Source organism: Zophobas morio, unplaced genomic scaffold, assembly GCF_036711695.1.
Source record: "Zophobas morio isolate AGI-343-1 ecotype UQ-CSIRO unplaced genomic scaffold, CSIRO_AGI_Zmor_V1 ptg000021l, whole genome shotgun sequence".
In the NCBI taxonomy this organism is placed as follows: domain Eukaryota; kingdom Metazoa; phylum Arthropoda; class Insecta; order Coleoptera; family Tenebrionidae; genus Zophobas; species Zophobas morio.
In genome coordinates this window covers 4788682-4811115 of record NW_026972126.1, presented here as the reverse complement: position 1 = coordinate 4811115, position 22434 = coordinate 4788682, and the positions used below count along the sequence as shown (strand labels likewise).

Sequence of the window (22434 nt, the reverse complement as noted above, 5' to 3'; positions counted from 1 at the left end):
AAAATTGCAAAATGGAATTGATTCTATAAGCGGTTTATGTAGACAATCTAACCTTATTCAACGTAATTTTTCTAAAAACTTTGCATCGATCTAGTTCAGAGGTTACACGTTGAAAATATGCTCCCTTCTAAATTGAGAAATATCAACCGCCACAAATATTACATGTTATCGATTACGTATTTCATAAATGACCCACAAGATTGCCGTATCATGTAGTCTGCTACTACAGACAATGATTGATCGGCGAAAATCTAAGCGTAAATCTCATTGGTTACACAGGAGTGTCAATAAAAGAGTCCGTCTGACTTATTTACATTCATATCCCAAGCCTCACTTAAATGACGGCGATATTCCGGGGTGAAGATCCCCGGGGGTTAGGGAAAATATTTTCGTTCTTGTCTAAACAGTTTTAATGTAGACTAATAGGATGTTTTAAAGAGCGGAGCAGTGGTTATTTTATTATTATTTAATGCTCCGAATTTTTGATAGCGACCATAAAACATGCCGTTGTTTACGAAAGACGACTTACACAACAGCATTTTAATCTAGACTGTTCTGAATTATTTCGTCAATCACAGAAAGGTGTATCTCGGCAATAAATTTTAACGGTCACAATAAAAATACCAATAAAGTTGGGCCTTAATGGTCTGGGGTTTGCAGATTTTAAATTACAGGCTTTGTGGGATTTGGAAAAGTAATTATCTAGAGATTCGAGAGATTTATTTCTACGTATTTTTGAAATTACTTATGGTAGGTTTAATAAGTGTTTTTAAATGTTTCTTTGATGGTACTTATTTATTTGTTTGTGACGTGATTAATATTTGACATATGACGTCACCTATATATTTTTGAATTGAATTATATTGATTGTGTAGATATTTCCTGTTAAACATTTTTTTTATCACTTGTTTGAGTAAGATAAACTTAAAAATAAATGAACATCTAGTAGAAGCAGTAGATTTGGGAATTTATTTACCCGTTTGCACGTTTTTGTAAAAACAGATCAGTGTTTAATTTATCAAATTTACTCCGTAAGTAATTTCCGCAAGTCACGTACTAAATTTCAGATTTAGTGTGCAGTGACTTTGTAGCGGATAAGTTGCTTGCCAAAAGCCCAACGGATAAGGAAGATAGTAATCCGATTAAATCATCTCGTGGTGTAAACTCCGCGAACTTCCTAATTACTGCTGATGAGATTAAGAGATTTAGTTTGTAAATCGTCTCCATGTTTTAATCTCAGGAATAACATGACAAGATTGTAATCTAATTTTTTGTAGTCTCCGTGCTAAAAGGATGCTGAAACGTCGCATTTTTGCATAATATCCTAAGAGCTTCTTGCTTCACTTTACGGATGAATTTTCAGCAAATTTATAGTACTGCCCTATTGCAAAGTCGTTTATCATTCTTCTGGGAGTTGCTTTTGTGAGACACGAGAGAGCGTTTCCTTTACTGAAACCTTTTTAACAGAAATTGATTCTGGATTTATCTCATTTTGTAATGGTGTGGAAAAGTGGCAGTGAACTTTTGGGATCATTTTAGTGGAGGGTATCTGTGAAAGCCTTATTTTCAATTTTTTCAAGAAAACGTATGTGGACACTGATGTGATAGAAATTGGTGTTGCGGATTTTAACTTTGAAGGAGGAAAAACCTCATAAGTTTAATAGTCAACTCTGTTTTTAATATTTGTAAAAGCAGTTTATGGTTTTATCATGGGCCGAACAAATCCTGCTTCTTTGAATGCTAATGATTTTGTGACATTTTATTTGTGATAAATCTATGCATAAAAAATATAGATAATAGTAGTAGCAGTGTAAGAAAAAAAGAATCGTAGTTACCGTCACTTACAAAAGGTTGATATACAGTTTGGATTTTTTTTTGAAAATTTTCATGCCTAGGTTAAAAAATGAAGACGATTCATCAACCATAAGTTGAAGAGTATTTTTTCATTATATGTGACGCGTCTGTACATATAAATTCCATATGTTCTTGATAAAGTACAATTTTATATTTATTGACTACCAGTTTATTTCTTTTTCCGTTTCTATAATAGGACTCATCAATGATTCACGATTATGTATTATACAAAAATATTAGCTATATATATTTTGATTTTTTTCACAATTATATCTATAAATTTAATGGAAATCTAAACTGTGTTGACATTAGTCGTAGGTAGTCATAGGTTTTTAATTCAGAATAACGAACTTCAAGTAGAGTACACCAAAACTAAAGTGACCGAGGTAACTTTGAAAGCGGCAGTAGAATTACAATATAAATATCAATTCTATTAAATAATGTTTGTTATACGAGTGTTTAAAGCTACGACCTTTTGTGTCTGACCCTTGTGCCACTTGTTTCATTTTCGTCCCAATCCTATCCAAATATTTATTCCTGGATACTTGAATAATAAATGAAATTTAACGATAAAGTTAATATTTTCATTTTAATGTGGTTTGGTTCCCGCTTTAAAAGTCGCTCCTTTAATTTTAAAGTTTATTATGTCATTAACAGTTAAGTAAATATTAAATTATAAAAAGGAGAAACAATGACAAAAAAATGAGGAATCATTAAAAAATTTTTAATATCATTTTGTGTGTAAAGAAAGCTTTTCATGTAAAAAAAAAACTATTATTATAAATTTGCCATTGTGGATTAATCTAGGGCTTTTTCTCAAAGTTGATAGCACATGACTTAAAAAGAATTTTTTTCACTAGCAGCCATGCCGCATGCAAATGTCGACTCATTTAGAGGTAGCAAATTCAATTTTTGCGACCACCGGTTCAAAAAGAAAAATTGAGGTTATGTACGCAATATTTGATGTGATTATTTCTTAAAAAATGAACAAATGTGTGCTACAAACATTACTTGAGTATACGCATGGTAGTTGGTAGACGGTAGAAGGTAAAATAATTAACTCAGCGACACGTATAAACGGTTTTCTTTGTGTTGAAGATTTAGATTAAGTTTGATTAGAAATCAAAACAAATTCATATTGCGTCAAAAAATTGAACGTTTATTTTTTCAGTTTATTGTCTTATGGTTTCTACTAGTGAAAAAAATAGTATATTAACCACGGTTGCAAAGCCACTTCTAGACCTCGCGCTTCAGAGCCCTCGACGCTGCGCGTCTCGGGTTCTAATTTGCGCTCGGTCTAGAATGCTTGGCTCTGCAACCTTGGCTAATAATATACTATTAATAAAATATGAGTATGTTGTAATTTTCTTTATAGACACAATACATGCTAAATTATGACGTGTAAAATGCAGCTGTATTTTTTTGTCGGATGCTTCTTTCGTTGAGTACATTTTTACTTTCCCAGCGTAAGCTAAGGAAGCATTGTAATAGGGTTCATCCGACGAATGCCTATTTTCGTGTTTTCTGGACATTTCATGACCCTCTCTAGAGTAGGAAACAATAGGTCTCTCGTTTCCGTCTGTTTATATGCAGCCGTCTGCCCGCCGTGTGTGTCGATTTTCATTAGACAGATAATCTCCAGAACTACCGGACGAATGGTCAAATTTTATATGTGTGTTAGAAATATTGTGTAAATGGTAAAAGTAACCAAATTTTGTCTGGTCATTTTCACCCACGCTGTAATCACGTCACCTTAAAATTTTGTTTAGTAAACGCCATTTGAATTTTATAAAATAGTATACTCATGTACTTGTGCTTTATGAATCCGCCTTGTTTTTGTTATTGCAATTTTTATTTTTTAAACCTTGTGCTTCTTTGGTTACATAATATCCACTAATATGCAGTCTGTAAGCCTAACTCTGGACCTGTGGAGGGGCGATTCGATTTCCGGTAGTGTTTCCAATTTTTTTATTGATAAAATTAAGAACAGTTTCTCATTTTCTTATGATTAATTAGTATTACACTGCACGTGTTGGAATTTACATGTATGTCCTTGCTGATATGTTGATCAGAACATTTTCCGATGCGAAAGTTCAGTAGAAACACAAATTATAGCCTTGCGCTTTATTATTGCAGTAATTGTTAATCGAGGCTCCGTTTTCTATCATCGGTGGAGAAGTGCAAATTGACACTCTGCACCAAACCATGTAATATAAATAAGCCAACAGAATGTGTTTTCGTAACATAATGCGTTCGAATTAAAGGCAGTGGTGGAGTATGGGTGATTGAAGGATAATATTTATATTCTTCTTTCTGAACAAGTGGATTTATTTAATTGTACTTCCGGGACTAGGACAGTTCTGTGTAATAATAAAAGATCGATTTTTTACAGTTGAACCTGCAGTAATATAATTTATAAGTGATAAGTGTTATTGCATCGCTTTGTTGTTTGTGATCAAAAGCCTTTTTGGGAACTATTAGCCTTACTTTTGTTGTTTTTAAGGTCATGGAACGATTATTGTTTCTAACCATAGAGAGCTCTCCTTAACCCATCACAATATCAAACGAATGGGTTTTTTCCGGGTGGATTAATTTATTAAGTCATCTTTTCCAAGTAAATTACCGAAGATTAATGCCTTGCATCTAAAGTCCAGATGATTTTGCAAAAACTTTTGATAATCCCGAGATCAAGATGATTCCACAAACTTGAACAATTTGTAGTGAAAAGACCATCGATTTATTTTTTCAAGGATCGTGGTTTTAGATTTTTAGACCACCAATTTTCCCATGGGATCTTGGACCTAAGTAATATATTTTTTTTGTAGATGATACTAAATGTAAATGCCAATTTAGTTTGTCCTCAATCGCCATTACATAGTTCAAAATGTGTCACTTTACATATTGAGAAAAGAAATCCTAAATATGATCTTAATTCATATTCCAGGCTACGCGAACACGAACTCAATCTGGTAATAGCGATTTTCAACACTAAAATTCTTCAAGGGTTTCTGTCTAACACAATCTTGCGTTTCTGGAACAATTTATCTAAACATTTGGTTGCTGCTTCTTCTGTAAACTCATTTAAAAATGGTCTTGGTTCTTAAGTCGAACAGCATATCTAACCTAACTTCAGATATCCTCATTAGAACGAAAGTGACCATCAGCGGACTGAGTGGGAGTCAGAGACATGGTAAATGGCTAACCACAATGTGCCTCAACGTTTATTTTTACTATTTTTAATACCTTGTTTGTCCCATAAATATTGTTTATATTAGTTTCTTTTTCGTTTGTTTGTATATTTTTACCTTTTTATTAGTACAATTCGCATTGGTTACTAGATACTTTAACTATTTGAGGACTAATTAAATTATTATTGATACTGTTTTAGTATCTTTATTTGAAATATATAATTCAGTTTTAGTCTCTCTATTATTTTTTAGTGTTTTATTTTAATTTGCTATTTTCGCTGTAAGTATTGAGGGTGATCCTAGAAATGTTAAATTTAAATAAAATATTTTTAATTACAGATAATACAGAGAATACAGATTATTAATTAATACTAATACAGTGTCTATAAATGGATTCATACATCCAGCACTCGTTGGAAAATTTTATTTTTTACTTCTTGAGCGTAAGCTAAAGTGTTTGTTTTTTATATTGCTACTGCTAATATCTATTACATTTTTTATTGATCAAATCTCAAGAACGGTACACTCCTGCAAGTGTCGGAATTGACATACTTGTCCTTGCCGAGCGGAATATTCTCGTATGAGAAAACTCACTAATGCATTCATATTTTTGGAGCAATTGTTAGTCCGTTTTTTATTATGGCTACTCCAGAATATAAACAAATGTGTTTACGTAACATAAGGCGTTCGAATCAGATAGTGGCGGGCTATGGGTGATTAAAGCAACGGGTTTTTTGATTGAATAAAAATCACTCAGAGTAGGCGTTCGAATTTCACATTATGCGCTGTTTGTGTCAAATGAAATTTCAACGCATACTGTGAGTGATTTTTCAACACCCACTATAATACATTAATGAATTCAGGAAAACAAGCTCTACAAGAACCTGTAAACAATTCATAGTGTCATTAAAAAAAAGTTGGATGTTGTAGACAAACAAAAAATATAGGGTGTCAAATCACATTCATAGGATTTAGTTTTTTCACTGTTACGGGTTTTATTTATCTTTTATATTTGTATTAATGTATAGAGGTTATCATAAATAAATGTTCGGAAAATCTTTTTTTTTTAATTTTCCAAAAAGCGGGCTTTATTGGGCTGTGCTTCAGGGGCGAAGGAAGTCCTGTTGAAATAATCTTCAACCAAGTTTTCTAAATTAAAGGATTTTGGGACTTGTAAGAAAAGATGTTCTAACATACAGTTTTAGTTGTTCATTTTTGCTTAAAGTTAAAAAGGTTATTATTTAGAAACGAACGATATTTCCTTGTAAAAAGCAAAGAAAAATAACTTTTCTATAATAATTGTAACATCTTAGAAGTGGATTTTCCTTTAATTTGTTCGAAACTTGATAAAGTATCTTTTGCAGAAAGTGTCGGCAAGATATCACTAATTGGAACACACATTTTCTAATGTTGTTTTGACTTATTTTGTTATACTTTTATCTACTTGCAAACGGATTGGTTATTCCGAACTTTTTCACATTACCGTAGACCTGCAAAAATCGTGAATTATAGTAACAAACCGTCTTTAGAGCCAGTAATATTGCTTTTTATACACCAACTGTTATATAAAAATATATTTAAATTTTATAAAAAGACATGATAAATATTATAAATGAACGAATGTTTGCGTAAAACGCAACGGATCAACACAAATTGGAAAAGACGACTCGTCTTTCCACTCGGCATTTGAAAAATAGCTGGTTGAATTAAATTCAGCAGACTTGAGAACATTTGGATTTATTCGTGTCGCACTAATAAACGCTTTCTTATAGCTTAAAGTAGAATTAATGTGATAAGACAGTCTCGGAGAATGCGTTTAAATTTAATGGAATCTACTGGATAAGCTTTCATGATTAAATAAGGAACTTAATGAAATAAAATCTGTCGGGTTATTTACATCGAACTTGTCGCACCATCGTAGTGTCACTGTACTTTTTTTTAGATATAAAGCACCACTTAAACCTTCGGAGTGAGTGTTTCGTTAATTTCAGAGTTCTGTGTAATAAAAATTAGACGAATGCGATAAAAGCATAAAACCTTCTTTGTAATTATTGTATAGATAGAAAAACGATTTTTTGTTATCTCGTAAGCAGACACGTTAACGTTCCTTTGAGTAATTTTTTCCATTAAGAATCATTTAGAATACTGCAAAAATAGCTGATCTTGGGCGTTTTTTCCTCCTACGAAGTCCACTAAGCTTTTAGCCGACGACCGTTCTTACAACGAAATGAAAACTAAATCGTTTTTTTTTTTTCTTGGATACCCGAGAAAACGCGAGTAGCATGCAAATGAACCCGCGACGACATAATAAGTGTGATGCACTATCGATTAACCATGAGCTAGGTCTTACCAGTGAGGCTTACACACAGCGTCCAGATTCCTCCGTGCATAGGAACAAGAAAAGCTAGGATCTTGTCCCGATCATCATTGGTGGAAACTCTGGCAACGATCCCGTCCAAGAGCCATCGCAACCTGACTGAACTATTGGCCAAATGTTCCAGAGCTGTGCGGTCCCACGTAACCTCCTCCCAATGGTCGGTCATAATGGCAGCGCATAACATCCCTGTGGCGCAGGTTGTCAACAGGAGCGTCCCCAACAAGAAAAACACGCTCGGGTGGACGCTGCAGTTCCATCCCGATTCGTCCTCCGCAGGACTAGGCATCTATGGAATGTTTTTTCACAATGCTTGCGAACGGCGTGGAAAGGAAAGTGAACATTAAGTGGGTTTTTAGAAGCTTAATAAATGCGGAGATCTTAAGCTGTTTATCAAGTTTTTACCGACAAAGAATCGGGAGCTTGTTTAAAACGAGGAATTTGTGCTGTTGAGGTTAATTTTGTGGGGTGAGCTTTTCAAAACCAAAACGTCTTTTTAATAACAAGAGTAATAAGAAGGTGCGTGGTAATCATATTAGGCAAACTAAGTGGTTATTATCACAGGAGGCGGTAAATGCAGATTTAAATTACTTTCTATTACTTTGAGAATTTTTGCAAAAATTTTTTTTTCGAAAACTGTCGTCAAATGTTGACATTTTCGTTAAATTTTCAGTGGGCAAAGTGATTCTTTTTTGTCACATCACCGCAAAACACTTTTTCGTTCTATACTCGTCTATAGAACGGCAGACTTTTTCCTTCTGGAACGTAAAAGAACTGATTTTTATTGTTTGTTACGTTGCTATGGATCGTCTTGATTCAAAAATTCACTTGATTTTGCTTTCATTTTATTGGATTCTCGTAATTCTTTTTTGAGTTTCCGCTAATGTGGAGCTGTTTAGTTTTCGAAAAAACATTGTTTGATACTCGATTGATAAATTCATTTGCATTCTCGAATGTTATTAGTGTATTTTCTGCTCATATTGAGACAATGTAGTAGATGATGTTAACTCTAAAAATGTCTGCTAAATGGACTCGGCATTTACTAACCATGATGGTTAGTGAATGCAAATAAACTACAAATTGATCGTGAAACGAACTGTGTATAAAGTAGGAGTGGCCATAATTATATATTTATTTTTCTCGGGCATACTTGCATAATTTCAATTCGTGTTTCATTTCTTTTAAAAACGAATTGTTGATGAAAATTTCTTATTGATGTATGCATAGACACATACCATAGTAATTATGAATATGAAAACGGCAAAAAATCTTAGGTACAGGTGTCCCAGATAAAGCTCTGTGACATCCATATCTTGGAAACCGATACAGATACTGAAATTTTGTAGACGTTATTGCTTTTAGCTTGAACAAAAAAGCTCAATTTAGTACATTCGGTGTTTATTTAATTTTCAGTGGATAAAAAAATCAAATTTATGAATATAAAAAAATTGAAGTTAAATGAAATAAAGTAGTATTACTTTATTTTACAAATAGCTAGTAAGTAAAGTAAACGTAGATATAAATAAATTATAATTTTGGTCGCGCGACTAAGTTTCAATCAAAAGTTAGGTGGCTGAAAATGTAAGAGTAATGATTTCATCCAAAAAAAAACCTTGCTTTAAGTAAATATACAAATTTAATTGGATTTTTGAAACGACGGAGTGAAGGATATCGCGCCAAAAAATCCAAAAGCTTCACCAAGCAAGACATCGAAAAGTTTCCAAAGACAGCCAATGACGAGGACCGCTTAACGCAAAAAGTATGAGCTACAAATTTAATCATCGTTTTCCTTTTTTTAGGTCGTTTTAATTTCTAGTCACTACAAATTTAATCATCGTTTTCCTTTTTTTAGGTCGTTTTAATAATAGGAATTACGGGAGCATACCGTAGACAAGAACTGCTTAATATTGTTATAACTTTGACCTCTTTGTTTCTGTATGTCTGTCTGTGGTACCCGAACTTTCAAACAGATGAACCGATTTCAATCCCTTTTTTTTTGCTTGAAAGTTGGTTTAATAGGAATGGTTCTTAGCTACGTTTGATGATAATAATGTCAGCCATTTTTAACTTTCAGATCTTTTCTGTGGCACCGCAACTCCCAAATGGATGAACCGATTTCAATACGGTTTTTTTCGTTGAAAGCTAGGTTAATCGGGATGGTTCTTAGCTGTGTTTGATGAAAATCGCTTTAGACTTTTCAAGATCATCAGCTGTCTGTATCCGTGTCTGTTGCACCATAACTTCCAAACGAATGAGCCGATTTCAATGCGGTTTTTTTCTTTGCAAGCTGGTTTAATCGGAAGGGAAACTGCATTTTGTAGTGTGATTCAGTTCTTTTTGGTAGGAAAAATCACGAAATTCATGAAAGGATTTTTCCAACATTGGGATATTCATTTTCTTTTTATAAAGCCACTCTCCTTGGGTGAAAACGAGTTTAAACATGGGATAACATCCGTTGAAGACGCACCACGTTCTGGAGATCCAAAAACTGCCGTCATACCAGAAATCAATGACAAAGTCCATGGTATGGAACAGGTAGCCGTAGCTACAGGCATCTCAATTAAGAAATTTGAATTGAGGTCTTATCACTTTGAAACCTTTGTCTGTGTATGGAACTGGTGAACTTATATCAGTTGTTTTTTTTTTTTTGAAAGCTGGTTTAATCGATATGGTCTTTATTATATTTTCGTAGCAAGTTTTAATTAATTTCAGACTTCCTAAGGATCAATTATTTTGTCGGGAGTTTAACACTTGTTTATTTTATTTATTTAAAATATACTAAAACAGTTTTATGTGTGCTGTGAATTTAAGTCAACAATTCTGTGAGTTAAAATTAGAAATTTTACCTACTTCTAATCAATAAGTTTTAATTAGTTCCATTACGTATCTAAATGAAATCTGTAGGTTAAAATTAAATTTAGTCTAGATTGACAGACCATTCAAAATCATTAAATTCTATAACACTGTAACAAGAGTAGCCTAACATCCAATGATAGAAAGGTTTGAATTACTAATACTACTAGTAAGTAAAGTAACATTGTAACATATTTTTACAAATGTAAAATGTACCTTTTAGTGAGTGAAATCGGTTTGAGTGAAAAAGGTTTGAATTACTAATACTACTAGTAAGTAAAGTAACATTGTAACATATTTTTACAAATGTAAAATGTACCTTTTAGTGAGTGAAATCGGTTAATTAAAAATATGGTATTTTTTCAAGTTGTTTTTTTTACCTTCAAAATATGCTTAAATTTCGTTTAAATTATATAGAGAGTGAGTCACTGAGAACGCGCTAATCGATATCTCATTAATTACTTGAAATGGAAAAAAGTTAAAGACCAAAGTTGTACGACTCTTTAAGGACTATTAAATTATTTTCAATTGTACAGACTTGTTTTTAAGGTCAAACACACTACTTCGTTTTTTCAAATGGAACACATTTTTTTTTACATTTTCTAGTTCAAGTTCCTTAGGTTCTATGACCGAAATTAATTTTTGAAATTCCACTGCGAAGTTGCTATGTTATTCCAATTTTCTTGAAATTTGTAAAAAGAGTAATAAGTTTTTTTATATTAAATGGTTACAATTATCAATTTTTTTCGGTATGTGAAAATTGTGACGTTTTAGATTTTTTGTAAACACCCTTTGTATTAAAATTTTATTTAATGTTTACCATAATAAAGCGCATATCTCTGATTATCTCTCCAGAAAAATTAGATCTTAAAAGTACTATTGCAGTTTTTTTGTAAAACCTCGCATTGTTAAAAAGTTCAAGAAAATTGGAATAACGTGGCAACTTTGCATGGGAATTTTAAAAATAAACAATGATTATTAGAAAACCTAGGGAAAGGGTAATGGATATATAAATATATACATATAGGGTGTTGTATTAAAACAAAGTTATGAGCTATGCCTAAAAAAAAACTGTGTATAAAAACCGTACAACTTTGGTCCTTAATGTTTTTTCTGAATAATTAATAAAAGATCGAGGACCGCGGGCTTAATGACTCACCCTGTATATATTATATATGTAGGAATTGTGCCATAAATTAACACTTCTTTTCTCTTTAGTTACTCTTTAAAGCAGTTGTAAACCGATCAAACTTTTTAATGGGCAAGTCGAACAAATGTCCGAAAAATGTAATGTCGTAATTGTACTCTTTACGCTTACTTTTTGCAGTTTTTTCGTTCACACTTGTTATTTTTACTTTCCTAGTTATTTTTTTTATCTGCTTTATTTGATTATTTAGAACTTTATAGTTTTTTTTTTATTTGAACACAAACATATTGACATGTTGCAGAAATAAATGATTAAGTATATTAATAAAAACATCCCAATAGTCGTATTTTTTGGGTGACCAATGGTGAAAAAATGTAGTGTGATAAGTTAATTAGTTCTTTTCTTATTAAAAACCGACAAAAACTGATGTCAGAAGAAAGCAAAAACTTATTAAAAGTGCATTAAATATTCACAACAATCTGTAGACGGCTATTCATGCCGGCGACGAATACCAAATTTAGTCGTTCCACAGGAATAACAAACTTTGACTAAAGTTGTAAATCAGAACGATCATAACATAACTAGTTTCGGTCAAACATCTACCTGCGATACACTAATCCAGTCCATCCCTTTATAAATAATTAGATTATTCCTGTGGGACGTGGAGATATTGTTATGCCATTGGTGCAACTACGCCATCACTTATAGTCGGCAGGGCCAAACAGTGACTTTACTTTCTGTTTCCAAAAGTGCGAAGCCCCAAATAAACTGCACATGTCATACTGTAACCTCACTTCACATACACCTTGCAAAATTTTATGACTTAAGCGGCTTAAGCCAAACCACCCTTATAAGTCAAACTGGGTATTGTAAGGTTTATGCACCCGAACCGCAAGGATTATTACTGTCCATTGTTGCCATAATGGAGCTGTGAACTGAGTTAAGTTATACAATAGCCAGTTTGACTTATAAGGATGGTTTGGCTCAAGCCGCTTAAGTCATAAAATTTTACAAAGTGTATGTCAAGTGATGTTACAGTATAACAGTGACGATTTACAACGTTTGCCTGATTTTGGGTTGCTTGGCTTACACAAAGGGCTCTACGGTCTTCTCAGGTAAGCGGTTTTGTATGTGTGTTTTGACGGTTACAATAACAGTTATTTATTTCCTCAAGCGTTCCTGTACATTTGATTCATAGGACCTTTGTTCCTTTCAGATAAGCGCTCGGAGAGAAGCTCATGGCTGTAGATTATCATGGCCATAATCCTAAACGCGTCAATGTTCATTATTTGGCCGTCTCGACTATACGTTGCGGAATTTCCCTCCATTGTGCAATAGAAAAAAAAAAATGATTCGGAAATGTTGCGATGTATTACTTAAGAACCACCGATTTTAGTATTCCTGTCATGTTAAGCCTATTTTTAAAATGAATGTCATTCCCAAATAGCATGGTTATAAATCGCCATTCTTATCTAGGAATGTGTAAATAATAAAATGTTATGGTTATAGGGTGGTTTTACGCAAATAACTACTCCTATATCTCGTCTATTTTTATTTATACATGGTCGATACGGAAATGACTTCGGATTTACACCGAATGCAGTGGAAGTTACGGAGGAAAATTGAAAAGCTCATTTTTAAATTTTGTAATAATTCAGCAAGATCAATCAGTTGTTTGTTCCAAAAAACAGTAGTTTAAAAAGTATCCCAAGACTTAATTGCCTGTTTTATTGTCTCGACTTTCTAAACGCTTAGTATGCAAACCTACGCGTAAACTTCACTTCTGATTGTTTTAGTATAAGAAGTTAATTACAAAATGTTGCCTCATACTGCGTTTCTTAGGTCGCACATCCACTTCCACCCGTACAAATTAGTTTAGGATCAAGAAATTTGATTTAGCTCCGGAAAATTGAGTCTCCAATTTCATCGGTCGCGGATGTTGTTTACCCTTTCCTTTCCACGTGCATATGCCGAATTTGGTCTAATACAACTTACCCAACCCTGTTCCTCGGTTTCTGTATTCTCCATCAAAGTGTCGCAATCGACTATGAGGAGATCGTATTCTTGTTGGTGCTTCAGCTTGATGGCGTTCTTGACGAACTGGAAGAAGTATTTTAAGGATTGAATGGTTGATGTTTCTTTCGAATGTTGCAAGGAAGATTATCAGCTTTATTAGCTCCAGAAGTGGCGATGATCCGTTCTTTTTTCACATTATTGATAAAGTTTTGTTTGTGGGCGAAATCGATTCTTGTAGTTCTTCGTTTGGAGGCATGTCAAGGTCTAAACAGCCATAGCGAATGAAATAGGGTAACACGCCCTCGGTTGGTGATATCGTGTTTATTATGATTCCATTCGACTGACGTCAGGACGTGTGTCACCTGAAAATGTGGAGTTGTAGTAAGCTTATTATTCCATTTCGGCTTTATTGTAGGGGTCGTTGAACGTTTTTTTATTTTAGGTACGCATGGGTTTCGTATTGCGTTTCATTAAGCGAAATTTTCTCGTTAATCTTAGTTGGGGCGAAATTGGTCATGAAATATGAACTCTGTGTTGGCTCAAATTAGCAAATATTTTATACCTGCCGTTTCTCGTTCTCTTTAAAGTAAAACAGCTTTGCGTAAATGGCCGTGCTGTTTAGAATATTTAACAGGGTTATCTGTCATCATAATGAAACACATCTTGTTCATTTTTATGCAAATTAAGTGACAAATTAAGCATAAGAATGAATAATATTTTTGGGAAAATTAATTAACTTTCGTCTGGAGGAATAAACATGGTTCATGTTTTTAACACCACTGTTTTTAGTCTTAATAATTTACATAATTGTGATTCTGAATAATTTTTTTCTTCATCTGGCTTTTATGGTTCCATCGAGTTGATGAAGAATATGAGGGTACTTTTATGAATCATAGGTAACTTTGCAGATGAATTTGAATTTCAAGTTTTTTGTCTAAAAGTATATTCGTTTATAACGGTTTTGATGGACCGCGGGTTGATTAAAGTGAGTGTGAAAGGAACACTTTATAAAGTATTTTAGGAGATAATAAGGGTTTTGTCAAATTTGCCTCTAAGGCACGGACAAAAAATCAAGAGACTGATGAAAATTAACAACTTTATTAAAAATCGTTATATTATCAATTTCAAGTAATTGATCAAAATTGCTCCTCAATCTAAGTTTAATTATAGTGCTTTATTTTTTAACAAATTAAAATTTCTTATAAAATTAAAAGAAGTCTTCTTATGCCGTATTGTTATCTATTTAGTCTTACAAAGTCATACTCTTATGAAAAATTAAAATAACAAAAATAAACTTAAATCGTCTTCATTATTAAAATCCAAATGCAACTAAATTACTTTTACCATCTAAGGACTGACGACAAGGGACCGATGAATTTCATGGAAAAAAGAATACCTCTTGATTAAAATGACACAGTTTTATTTCATTTTCATGCGATTAACTTCAGACAAAAGGGAATAAAATAAAAGCTTATCAAAAACAGTTATCAAAAAATTATAACAATATTACTGACCAAACGACTGAAATTTTGAGCATCACAACACGTGTCCTTATGACCTATGAAAAATATTGTTTACATATTTAAATTTTGTTGGTCTTTACACTTCGTAGAGTATTCTGAAATATATAGAAATTAAAAATTTTCTGAAAAGAACTCGGTTGCCTAACTTACAGTTGCTGTTTCAGCTGCCTCATTAATTTCCGGTGGAGTGCCTATGAAATGTCTTCATTTTCAGTAAGATGGATGTACACATTACTGAAAATGAAGACATTTTCATCGGCACTCCACCGGAAATGAATGAGGAAGCTGAAACAGCAAATATTTTGGAAACAATTTTGTTTGCATACTTTCGAGGATAATTAAATTGTTATGGTTTTAATTTGATGCCGTAGAAAAACATGGTGCAACACGTTTATGATTATTATGATCCTTTAGTATTGGTTTTTTTTAATTTATGAACATTAAAAATGATTCAGTATATTTGATAATTAATTGTCGAAAGTACATATGAACACACAAATTACCCGAGTTTTGTAGAATCCCCCATCTATATTTTTTAATTATTTCTTTAAAACCCCTCTTGGTCCAATTTGCCATCACAGGCTAACTTTAATTGGCAGTTAGTTACTAAGGAAGTTTTTTATAAGTCGTTATTATTTGTTAGTTGTTTATATTCATATTTTGAATGATTAGAGAATAAATAGTAATTCTAAACCAATGTCATATGCATATTAGAAGGTATTTTTTGATAAAAACTTTTTAGTAATTTTTAATTTAGAAAGATAGATAATGATTAAACCACAGGTATTTAAATAAACATGTGCTGGTGTTTCAATGCATTGTGAAGTTATGATTTTTTTACAGAATTTGATTAAAGTTAGCTCTTTTGTTGTAAGTAGTAAAGTAAACTGCTTCATTTTTTCATTTTTGGGTCATTTTGAATGAACAGAACTAGAAAATAAAAGTATATCATCCGCGGACAAACAATATTTCATTCCTTGTAGATGTAGGACATGTATATAGATATTTAATACATTTTTGGAGGTAATATTCGCATTATTAAAGTTTTTTCGATTAGTAATAGTATCCATATTTCTAGATCGTGAAATATGAATTTGTGTTTCACAACTTCAGCCAATTACATGGGAGAATTTCATATTTCACGAGTACGTTGAGCCAATAAGAAAACACCTTTCGTAGTATGTACCATAACAACGATCATTATTTCAAACTGCCCGTGCGTATTCTAATCTAACAATCGACGAGAGGTGGTGTTGCCGTGCCATTTGCTTATTTATTATGTTTTTGTGCGTAGTTTAGGGTTTTGCATCTAATCATAATCTGCGTTATTCGTTGATAAGGGGAGTGAAGGAGTCAAAGTCGTAAAATCACTATATCTCTTGTGCCAGTATAATTCTGGCTTAATGTTGTTCTAGTGTAGAAACATATTACTACCGCAAATTGTTACATGCAACTCTAAAACAGTTTTCACACGTTTCATTTTAGTCCAAAGTAAAACGTACCTAAATTATTTATAATGCAAGGTAATGTAATGTTAACGTGGGATACCCCACATAAATAACTAACACCATGCGACCGAAAACAAAGGAAATTAGAATTCACTGGTTTTAAGGGTAGAATATGTTTTATGCATCATATCCTGTTGTCGTTATGATACTGCCAGAGCATAATTATCAATAACTGTGGTTTTAAAATCACAACAACGATAAACCTTTTTTGATGGGTGCTACATGTGCTAAGTGCTATTAGTCATTTATTATAAAATTAAAAATTCATTAATATTTATTAAATATGTATGTTTGTTTAATGATGTTAAATTCATAGTTATTTTAATTCTAAAAGATTTATTTTATCTAAAAGTGATTTTATACAACGGGATTTATTTAGTTGGCTCAATAATTCCCCGAGATGTTCTTACGCGAAGCATTTGTGTTTCGGGATAGAAGGCAGAAAATATTGCTTGGACTAGTCGCCACAAAATTCCACAGAACCACCAATTTATTTGAGACATTTTCCTCTATATGGTATAATACCTCATAATTCACATATTCACTCGTTTATTAAAATAAGCACTAAATAAATTTAGAACAATTAAAAATTGACGATGATTAAATGTTGTTTTGGGCTACTTAATGATAATAGCAGTGGTGAATTAAAGAAAAAAGATCAAATGTAAGCCCACTAAAATGAATTGTAAAACTTAAAAAAAAATCCTTATGGAAAGTTTGACGTTAATTGCAACTTTCAAATAGGCCAGTTAATGAAGTAGTATTATGGATGCTGGAATAGTTTCAATTACGTCACAGTGATTTCTAAAATCAATACGACTAATTGGTCATCAATATAAATAAAGTTATAAAGAAGCACTCTGTTGTGTTTCAAGAGACGTTTATTTTTCATACAAAGCTGATAGTGCAAAAGCAATAAAAAACTGCAATTTATGTACATAATTTAATAAGTATCTACAGTTTTCATTCAAACTTTCTTTAGCGAAGTTCTGCCTAACGTTATGGATTTTTTATTGTAATTCGAATTTCATTAGTTCGGAAATGTGACATTTATTAAAATCTGCCAAGAACCATTTTCAACTACTTACACATAAACTTCAGCAGTTTCTTTTTCTTAAAAAGAGTTTTTGGGCCACTGCTCGCATTGAAAGCATTGAATAAGTACAAATTTCATTTAAATATAGTAGAAAGTTACTAGGAAAAGATAAAATGGCTTGCAAAAGTTTTCCGTTTCTCTGAAATTCTAAATATTAAAGAAACATATTTGCCTTTATTCGTATTCACTTTATCTTGCGTTTTTTTACCGTTTTTAACAATTAATTTTTTGTTTATTACACTGAACGTAGTAAGGAGTTGCAGTTTTCACCTCTTTGACGTGTGACTTAAGTCTACAACACTACCCTATGCAGTATTTCGGTATTTTTACGTGTTAATTATACTTTTACATAATCTATTTAAGATGCTTGAAAAGCAGAAAAAAATCGGCTGGAAATACAATTTCAAAGGTATTCTGTTGCGTGTTTATTTTGTACTTGCAAGAGTGTAGAGAAAATAATTGTACTGAATATTTGCTGAATTATTATTGGAGGAATACAAGTGGTACAAGATTAGTCTTTTGTTTAGTCGATAGAGTATAATGCTTATAAACATTTTGTTTTATGTGAGAGTTTTCGCGGTCGTATTGCCGATTCGTGCAAACCACACCCACTACCCGAGACAGTCGGTATCTATAAGTGCTTCAATTTAATTTATATTCATTAAAATTTTTATTATAGTTCTTCTTGAAGCTTAAATTTTTCTCTTATAATTAGAAATATACTTGAAATTCGACAGAATTTCTTTTTAAACTGAGAATTGTCAGGTGCAGGTTGCTCTGAATTAATTTTTGGAAAAGTGCCGTCTATTTTTTCGTTAAGTTAAAAATTTTTAAACATGGATGTCGATTGAAATGAGAATTGTGAGATTTTTGAGATAGGACTAAATGAATAAAAGGTCTGAAGTTATTTCGGTACAACTTCCCTTGACTCCTTGAGTACAAATACAGCTTTTTCGAAAAATTATAAAATTAGATTTTACGAATGCTGTGTATATGTTTCAAGTGAGTTTTTCCATAGCAAAATTTTGTAATGATGTTATCAACACCTATATCAATTTGAATAGGTGTAATATAATACTAATAACAGTACGGTCTACTCAAATTTTCCGGAAAATAGGGTGAACCGTTTTTGATTTGATCATTATAATTCACTTTTGTTTTAAATACCTGTATAGGTAATTCTAAAAATTATGAATGCCCTGGTAAAGCACAACTATAGAGTGATGATATTTTGCGTACTTAAGGTAGGATTTATTCAGCAAAATTTTGAGATGACGTTATATGTATTATTTTGGAGGGCATAAAGGGATATATTTTCGTCAACGAATTACCATCCTTACGAAAACTTTAATCAGTCCGGTATTTTCGAAGATTATCTGTCTAATAAAAATTGATACAGGCGGCAGACAGCAAACAGACAGACAGACGGAAACGGGAAAACTATTTTTTGTATTCTAGGGGCCATAAAACGTCTGGAAAACATGAATATCACCAGTCGCTTGTATACAAAAAAATACTTCCTTGGCGTATGCTCGGGAAGTAAAATCTAATCTGTTGTTGCCATTTTAGTGATATGATTTTAACTTTCACGACTACTTATGTATGCATATTTTCGTAATTCTCAGCCCTTGTTTTTTTTATTTTTTCAATTCCGAAAACGAACTGGATTTTTAATTTTCTTGAAATTCGTAAAACAGTATTACATGAACATTATGTCAAAATTAAAATGTGTATTCTTTTATTTGATACAAAAAAAAATGAGTAAATAAATCTTTATTAAGTACTACTGTCTAACATAAGCTTTCAGGGAAGTAGGAAGTGACTAAATAACTTCAGAGCAATTTTTGAAGGAAAAATTTAGAGATTAATGTGGTATAGCTTTGGAAATTTCATTGTACCCTATAAAATTTTATTGGCAATAACGAGACAGATAGTAGTATAATAGCAAGAGATATTTACAACTTAAGTTGTCGCGTGCCGGTAATCCCCAGATGTTAGAAAGCACTATAATCCAGGTCCGGACAGGGACCATCGTTACTCATGAACGGAAATGACCATTATTTTACTAATACTACTACCTGCTAAATGTTCTCAGACAAATTCGAGTGAACTGTTGTGAGCCATAAATATTTCTTACTTTATACAAACGATTTTATTAGAATCATCAGTGTTTAAATATACAGGGTGATTAAAAATGGCGCACTAACTCAACACTATTAAGTTCAAAAGTATGAGTTCCATTCCGAACAATGTTTAAAAAATTTCGCGAAGTAGTGAATTAAAATACGATTAAATGTTTAAAAGAAACATTATAATTAACTTTGAAGGCCTATAAGTTTAATTCTGTATCAGAGAGTGTTAAAATTTAAAGGTTAAAAATAAACAGCTAATCAGTTTTATGAACTTAACTGGTTACAATGGAAATTTGCAATTTAATACCCTTATAATTTAATAAAATTTTACAAAATTCCACTTTATGTCTTCTATATTTGGGCCCAAGGGCTTTTAAATTATTTTTTCCTTCCTCAATAAACGGTTCTCAACAACGTCTCATAAAGTGAGTGCGCGATTTTTGAATCATCCTGTATATACTGTTAGACAACTAAAACTAAACTTCAAATACAGTAATGTTCGGTTATAACGAACCTCATGGGACTGGGAAAAGTAGTGCGTTATATCCGAAGTTCGTTATAAATGATCTCAAAAAAATCAATACATACTTTCATAAACTGAACTATGTATTTCAGGATGCAACATTTAAAAGTATTACAAAAATATAACCATGTAAAGATAATAATACAGTAGTACATATAAGAAAAAAAAAACTTGATTAATAAAAAGTTGATTAAAAATAAAAGTTGTTACTTAAAATAATCTCAAATTTTACGTTGCTTCTTGTGAGAAAGATTAATTTAAGAGGGTTTTGGGATCGTTCCCTCTTTTTCTTATTCTTCTCGTTATCATCATCTTCTGTTTGAATGTTGCATTGAACTAATTCTACAATAGGAGCATCATCCAAAATTTCAGACTTCACTAAAATATCGGCAAAATGGACGTATTCTTCGAAGTCGATATCAAATTCATCGTCCGAATTGCTTTCGTGCTTTCTCAGCCATTCAGCCAATAGTAGTTCGTCTTCTGTGGTGGGATTTTGTTTCTATAACGATAAAATATCGGTAGCGATAAAATGTGGTCGTATTTTTCTTTCGCACCTAAAATTTATATTTTCGTCCTTGTCATTTATCGTTTCGTATCGTATCGTATCGGTAGAAACAAAACCCCACCCCGGGTTCAAATTTTTCCTCACACTGGAGAAACCCAGCGTGTCGAAAACAATTAGCAATTGTTTGTTCTGATACTTTTTGCCATGCCATACTGATAAAATTGACGGGATCTAATAGATTCACACAAAAGTGTTCCTGACCATTGTCGAGATAAAGCTGACTGGTGAAAAAGTTCGTTATAAACGATTTTTTTTTTCTTAAATATTAAAAATTTGGTTCGTTTTATCCGAAAGTTCGCTATAAGCGGGTTCGTTATAATCGGAAAAAAATAACACGTATCTTATGGTACTTCAGTTCGTACTTTGCAAGTTGGTTCGTTATATCAGGAAGTTCGCTTTAACTGGGTTCGCTATAAGTGATCATTACTGTAATTAGTCTCTATCGTCTATTATTTATATTCATTAAGGCAAATTTTCTCTGAAACTACTGCCCGATTGTTGTGAAAATTGATATGTATGTTACGAATATAAAAATGAGTTTGATTTTGATGACCTCACCTCAAAATTTTGCATGGTAAATGTAATTTAAATTATGAAGTAACATACTCAAGTACTTGTAGTTTATTAATCCGTCTAGATTGTTCACTCGAACCATCCTGGTTTTGGCAAAAACCTATATAAACGATTTAAGAAACGAGAGTGTATGAAGAAAATACGTGTATGGCAACATGCTATTCAGCATATTTAAAATGAGATCTACTTCGAGTTTTTGGAGACGATTATCGATTTACCATGGTCACGATAACCTTAAAGCGTGCACAGCATTTGAAAATAATGTTTTGTAGTTGAGAAAATATTGTATAATTTTAATTGTTTTTTTTTCCCAGAAAACCTATTTTGGTTCTATTAATTACATGATATTTTTAAAATAAGTCTAAATTTGCACAGGAATCTGTTCAATTTGTTTTGGAGATTAACAACAAAGTGACTGTACAAAAAAATTGACTGCTTTGCTGTTTTACAATATTATATAAGTGTATTTTGGAATATTGAAAGAGAGTCCAAGAATTGGAGATTTTTTCCGAAGCAAAATAATTTTGTTATTTGGTGTTACATTTTATACAAGTATTTGGACCAATTTATTTACCATTATTAAAAAAAAATATCACTATATCAACATAGTTCGATCTTTTCTCTCTAAATTGTTAAAAACTCAAGAAACAATGTATAATCAAACAGAAATTAATTTTTAATGTAAGTGCTGTAACCCGTTATTTTACCAAAGATTCTTACGAAGGATCAGTCGATGCTATTTCTTGTCGATTTCAGTCTAACTAACCACACCCAATACCTAAAAAACCAGAACAACTCCCGACATCCTGATCGTACAGGGTTACTAATGAAGGCCTGGAAAACAAGTGATTTTTTTTATTCCGATCGATGCTCCCTTGTAAAAAGTTTAGATGGTAATAAGCTAACCGAATTATCGTGAAGAAAAAATTGATTTTCGCAAAATCAAACTTTATAAATTTTCAAATAAGCCGGATAAGATTGTACTTTACGGCCAAGGTAAGTTCTGTGTGAATGACTTTGGATCAATTTTTTTCGTAGAAGACGTTGTAACAAAATTTTACGTGAAGCGATTTTTGTTG

General features: G+C 32.1%; 2 protein-coding genes across 2 annotated transcripts in view; one reads left to right on the top strand and one right to left on the bottom strand.

Moving 5' to 3' along the window:
- LOC135132140 (protein HGV2) overlaps nucleotides 1-22434 on the top strand; it is a 39371-nt gene that overhangs the window by 5526 nt on the left and 11411 nt on the right. The gene's annotated exons all lie outside the window — the stretch shown is intronic.
- The window catches only part of LOC135132141 (uncharacterized), a 31974-nt gene that overhangs the window by 5369 nt on the left and 4171 nt on the right, over nucleotides 1-22434 (bottom strand). Inside the window, exons 2-3 of the mRNA XM_064060111.1 lie at nucleotides 13412-13794; nucleotides 7393-7705 (exon numbers count right to left, since the gene is read on the bottom strand). Of these exons, the coding sequence (XP_063916181.1) occupies nucleotides 7393-7705; nucleotides 13412-13444 (346 nt within the window). The 5' untranslated portion in view covers nucleotides 13445-13794. The remainder of the gene's footprint in view (nucleotides 1-7392; nucleotides 7706-13411; nucleotides 13795-22434) is intronic.